Below are 6061 nucleotides of genomic sequence, written 5' to 3' on the forward strand. Positions count from 1 at the left end.
AACCGATTTGAAAATAAAAATAAATTATTCTGGACATGTTGTGTTGGAGGCGTTTGCTGACAACCAGGCAAAGATACCTAGTTGGCAGCTGAATATAGTGTAACAAGATTGGAACCGTTAACTTCATGGTTAATGGTTCATTGAGAAAACTGATTAAAACAAGAATCATGAAAATACAAATACATGCTTTTGTTTTTGTTTTAACTTAAAGCTTGCAAATATAATACATTCGTTTGCAGTCTTCTGGTTGATGCCTAAGACTTTTTCTTTAAGGATATGTCTACTTTGGCCTTATCTTTGCAGAGTTAACATTTTTCAATATCAGTTTTTATATAAAGTTGAATAAGAACACAGACATTGGAAAACCAATGTGGATATAGAATCTCTCTAGAAGTTTATGCTTTTTTATATCTTATCTTTTGTATATAAACATTTATTTTCTGTACATTTTTATATTTCTCACAATTTTCTTGCCCACACCTAACTGCAGAGTTGGGGGAGGTAGCTTGCCACCATCACTATTTTCCTAGGAGGTCGATCCATTACAAGTCCCACTTCACAGAGCAGCTTAAGTGACTCTCTAGGGTCACTGGGCAAGTAGGTGATACAGTCAGACCAGGAATCCTGGCCCCAGAGTCCATGCTCTGACACCAGGCTCACTGTCTCTGTTAGCCCAGGTTTCACCCATTTCTTGTCTCAGTCAGAACCTGCCTATTCCTTTGCTTCCAAAGTTTATTGTATCTTGAATTTCAGTGACCCTGACAGCTTGGACTTAATTCACACCTTTGCAGCCTCCTTGGCCGGGGCCACCTGTGGACAAGTTGTACATCTTGCGTTTCCCGTGGTCTCTGATAACTTCCATTGGCTTTTGGGTCTGGGGTTTGATTTCACCTTCATAAGCTCATAAGATCTGTTCGTTTCTTGGATGCTGGCAGAACACATGCAGTTCCTTTCCGTTTTGGACATATGTGATCTTCAAGCTTTTCTTTTTTGTAAGCTGTATAAGTGGATCTTCAAATGTTTATTAGTATGACTGAGTAAACTGGACTAATTAACCCTCTTTAGTAAGCAAATAATAAACCACTGCCTGATTCCACTTTTTCACTGTTTTTAACGGTACGTCACCTGTTTGCCTCCAGAAGATCTCATTTTGAGATGCAGTGCTTGTCTGCTCGCTGTGGCGGGTGCTGGTTATGCCTCCAGCCCTCTCACAGCAGGGGCAGTGCTGCAGCGTGTTGCCTCGGTTCTTCTGGGTTAAGCGTTTCACTTTCCACGTAACAGCTCTTTTCTCTCCAAATGCTTCAGGTCTGTGAAGCCATTGACACCAGAGATGGGGCGTCCCTTGCAGAGCTGGTGTCTTTCAAGCATCCTCATGTTGCGAACCCACGGCTTCAGGTAGGTGGGGGGCCACGCACGCACGTGTCTGGAGGGTCCCTGGGCCACCACCTTCCTAAGCTTAGGGCGTGAATGGGAAGGGTACTGGTGCCGCTCTTATTTGAAAATCGCCGGGTTCCTTCACAATTTACCTAATTTCAGTTCATTGATTGAACATTAATGGAGCACTGTGCCTCAGAGCCCGTGTTGAGGTTTGTGCTTCTTCCTGCCTGTAATTGCCGCAGGACTCTCCCGGGCTCAGAGAAGCGCAGCAGGGTCACAGGGTGATCAGCGGACAGGCCGTGGGCTCGGGCTCGGGCAGGCCTGTCTGTCCCTGAAGCCCACAGCTGTGCGGTGGTGCTACCAGGGAGGTTTTACGCCTCCTGTGGCTATGGAGGCAGACCTGGGCCCACAGAGCCTGCAGCATTTCCTGGCTGGCTCTTTATGTGAATGTCTGCCAGCCTCTGCTCTCAAATGTAAGCATCCTTGATTCGGATGATAGATGGTATCCGAGTAGAAGCTTCTGTGGAAAGCACTGTTGAAACCTTGTTGAAGTAATGCCCACTTCCTCGTCGATTGCCATTACGCATCGGATTGTGTTCTATCCAGGAGCTAAACTTTTCTTTTGAAAGAAAGTGTGTGGAGTCTTGGTGGGTCTCAGGTTCAGCTTGCTGGCAGGTAGCCCCTGGAACACATCTGCTGGCCCATATGTGACCTGAGGCTGATCCCTTCATTACAAAACTCTGCCTAACCTCCCATCAGCAGCTCCCCTTACTGGCAGCCTTTGTCCACCCAGTCGTTTCGTCAGAGATTGTGGAGCGGTGACCTTTCCTGTGATGTCATCACCCCTCTCAGATTTGGTGACATAGATATGCAAGTATAGTTACGGTGCCAGAGTAGCGTCCCCGAGTCCCTTTCTTGTTGTGTAAGCCGTCCTGTTACACATTATCGAAAATCTGGCCACTGAGAGGAGAGGGCAGGTGACAGGTGAGTGTCTGCCATCTCCCAGGACTCCTGAGTGGGCAGTCTGTCAGCAGGAGGTGAGGACCCCCCCATCTCCCCTCTCCCCAGGCATCGTCTCTATCTCCTTCGACCTCACATGACCTACTTACCTTTGTTAGGCACGCAGTATCTGCTTAATAAATACACAGAGCCATCTGTGAGCATGCCTGGAGTGCTTCCTGACCTATGGTAGACAAAGCAGACCATGTGCATCTCCTGCATGCAGGTCGGGCTTGATAGGCGTGTGGAGGTAATGAACGGCTTTTTGAATTGCTAACGTGTGAAGAGCTTCTACAACTATAAGGTGTAAATCCTCTTGAAACAAAGGTTTGTCTGAATCTCTTCCTTCGCATTGCATTCTTTCTGTCCCAGTTAAGTTTCTTTTTACCGTTCTTCTTACTGGCATGCAGATGGCCTCTCCAGAAGAGAAGTGTCAACAAGTCTTAGAGCCCCCTTATGACGAAATGTTTGCAGCTCACTTAAGGTAAGCCGTGGGTGAGGTAGGAAACAAGCCAGTCTGGAGGTTGCTGGCTTGATTAGGGGGGTTTTACACCATCTTGAAGCATTGAAAAATTTCCTTTGAAAAAGTAGAAAAGTATGTTTGTAATTGCACTTTGGTAAAACCTGTGAAAATCTTGTGAAGCTTAAAAGACTTTAAAATTTAATAAACTTTTCCATCTCAGGGACCATGTGTGTTTTAAAAGTTAGTGAAATGGTGATCGTGTGTCTGTGTGTCTTCTCTGTGATGCTCGAAGAAGCATTTGATGCTCATTCTACTGGCTGGGGGGTGGGCCTTTATTCAGAACGGTGTACAGCCCACCATTGACTTGGCGTTTTTCATGGAAATGCCCGGTTTTTAACCTCTTTGCCTTGAACTGGAAAAGAAACTGGATCAGAGCGGAGCAAATGAAATTTTGCTTTTTATTTACACGTCATGTCTGCTATTTTCACTTCTGAAGCCTCGATTCAGGCCAAGCCGTGGGTCCTAAACCATGTAGTCTGGACTGCCCTCCTGCCAACATGGCCCGCCAGTGTCTCCGGCAGAGGACTGCAGGGGCGGAGCAGGCCTGGCCCCCTGAGACCTCTGGATGAGTTGGAGTACCACTGTGTTCCTGAAGCGTCTTCCTAGATCCGTGCCGTGTGCGCTGAGGCTCGGGCTTGGGGAGGGACTGACTGGTGCTGATGCTGCCGGCGGGCGTCTGGGTGCAACAGCCTCGCCCCCTGACGCCCGGGAAGGGCCACTGGCACGTTAACAGCGGAACCTCTGCAGCCCAGCTTCTCCTTCTGGGACTTGAGAGGTTTCCTTTTCCAGCCAGTGGCCTCCTGTGAGCCTCTCTGTGATCTGCTAGCAGGAGCTCCGGCTTCACTCTGGGCCCGTAGAGGGCAGGGCATCTGTGGCGGCCATGAGCGGTGTGGCCGCGTGGCTTGCACCCGGTTCTTGGCACTCTGCCGCTCGTCCTCAGTCCCCGCTGCCCCCTCTGCAGGTGCACGTATGCGGTGGGGAACCACGACTTCATCGAGGCGTACAAGTGCCAGACCGTCATCGTCCAATATCTTTTGTCGTGTGCGTTACTGTTCGGTGTGGGACAGATGCAGCGGTTACGTGGGGGCTGAGATCTCGAAACATCAGACCAGTTTGAGTCATACCTTTTAGTATATGTGCTGCCGAAGCGAGCACTGAGTCATACCTTTAATCAGGGAGAATTAAAACCTTTTGGAAGAGAAACTCATTTAGCTGCTCCACTCAGGTACTTAAATTTAGTGTGAGCTTCCACACTGGTGTCCGGCCACTTGCATAGTAGGGAAGAACCTTGGTTATGGTTAAGAGTTTTATCTAATTCTATTGTGAGGAATAGTATTTTGTTGCCTTTAAAGCAATTGCGTGTAGTTAAGGGATGGGTTAGTCCCCTTGTGGAAATGGAAGAACTCCCAGATCCAGGCGGGCCCAGGGAGGAGTGGACCCTGCCGAGGCCTTGGTCAGGCGGCTCTGGCCCTCATCACTGCAGGGATGTCTCCTGGCTGCGGCTGTGGCCAGTGGGTCACATCTGGTCATGTTATGTGCCTCTCCAGACTTTAGTTGGTTTTTTTGGCCTCACTGCATGGTTTGTGGGAGCCTAGTTTCCTGACCAGGGATGGAACCCAGGTCCCGGCCGTGAAGGTACCGAGCCCCAACCGCTGGGCCAACGGGGAATCCCTCCAGCCACTTGCTCTTCAGTCGTCTTGTCTGGTATGCACAGAACAGAATTGGTTACTGACCAACTGAGTCTTGTTTGAATTAAAGAATTTTGTAATCAACGAAATAGGCTTTATACTAGAGATCCTAACCACGTTATATGTAACTTAGGATGATCGGGACTCAGAGAAACCAAATAAAATGTGTGAAACTGCCAGTTTAAAAAATCTTCAGACAACAGTGTTTTGTCTTCCTTTGGGGAAAAGCTGTGTAAAGTCAGTGTATTTACTTACCGTGAATGACACTTAGGTGTCTATAACGTGGGCGCGTGTGTTTCTCCCCTTCGAGAACCCGCTGCTGTGGCACATAACCTCCTGAGGGGCGCGGGAGCCCTCACGGTGCAGAACGTGCGCTCGCCATCCTTTCACTTGTAGCACCACCTGAGCTTTTTATGTAGGCCCTTCCTTAACATAGCACATCATTCCTGCGAGCATTTCAGGCCCACAAAGAAGAAAACTGGTAAGTACGAATAGATAGAGCTGGAAATGAGCTAATGGCTTTCTTCTTTATCAAAAGCAGAAGTTCTTAAAAGATTTACTGTAAATAAATATGTATTGTGTTTTCTGTGTTGGTATTTGATATTGTGTGTTGACATAGGATGATACCAACACAGATACTGGAATTTTAATAGTCAGTGTAAACTTAAATGGCAGGTCAGCCAGATTATTTCCAATGTTTTCCTGTAAATATGAAGTATTATTTCAGCCATTCCATGCCCCCAGATATGTATTAAATACTACTTTTTTTCCTTTGTCAATTTTGATCTTACTTGGGCTTCCCTGGTGGCTCAGCTGGTAAAGAATCGACCTGCAATGTGGGAAACCTGGGTTTGAACCCTCAGTTGGGAAGATCCCTTGAAGGAGGGAACGGCTACCCACTCCAGTCTTCTGGCCTGGAGAAGTCCTTGGGGTTGCAAAAGGTCGGACACGACTGAGCAACCTTCACTTTCACTTTTCAGTTTTAAACTTGGATAAAAGATGTAGATCAACTACAGTCCATTTGGGATGACAGATATAGAATATTTGGGTTATCTTAAACTGTCTTATGATTTATTAAAAGTCTTGGTAAATACTGAAATTTTGTTTATACTAAAGTAACTGAAGGCTTACAGATACCTTTTACAAAAAAAAAAGTTTTGACTGAAGATCTGTCTTACACATGAAGCTGACACTGCCAGCTAGATTCTAGAAGTCTTTTGACGACATCTGTCTGCTCCACGCCTTGGGCTCTGTTAGGAGATCATTCTGAACCACGGGTCTTGTTTTCATGGAGCCGTTTAGGTGGTGGTGGGGGGAAGGAGAATTCCTGGCCCAGCGTGGGGTGGGGGGCAGTCAGGGCTGAGCCCCTGGCCTCTGGGGAGGCTGGGTCAGCGGGTGCGGAGCTCTTGCAGCCAGACGCACAGACCAGGAGGGGCCGTGGCTCCTGGAAGGAAGGGGAGGGGAGGACCACGGC

General features: G+C 47.7%; 1 protein-coding gene across 1 annotated transcript in view; it reads left to right on the forward strand.

Moving 5' to 3' along the window:
- The window catches only part of PCID2 (PCI domain containing 2), a gene marked incomplete at its 5' end in the record, with an annotated part of 15197 nt that overhangs the window by 965 nt on the left and 8171 nt on the right, over window positions 1-6061 (forward strand). The window contains 4 exons of the mRNA XM_010831540.1: window positions 1306-1395; window positions 2787-2860; window positions 3861-3926; window positions 5027-5068. Of these exons, the coding sequence (XP_010829842.1) occupies window positions 1306-1395; window positions 2787-2860; window positions 3861-3926; window positions 5027-5068 (272 nt within the window). The remainder of the gene's footprint in view (window positions 1-1305; window positions 1396-2786; window positions 2861-3860; window positions 3927-5026; window positions 5069-6061) is intronic.

Source organism: Bison bison, unplaced genomic scaffold (genome assembly GCF_000754665.1).
Source record: "Bison bison bison isolate TAMUID 2011002044 unplaced genomic scaffold, Bison_UMD1.0 scf7180017864527, whole genome shotgun sequence".
NCBI lineage: Eukaryota > Metazoa > Chordata > Mammalia > Artiodactyla > Bovidae > Bison > Bison bison.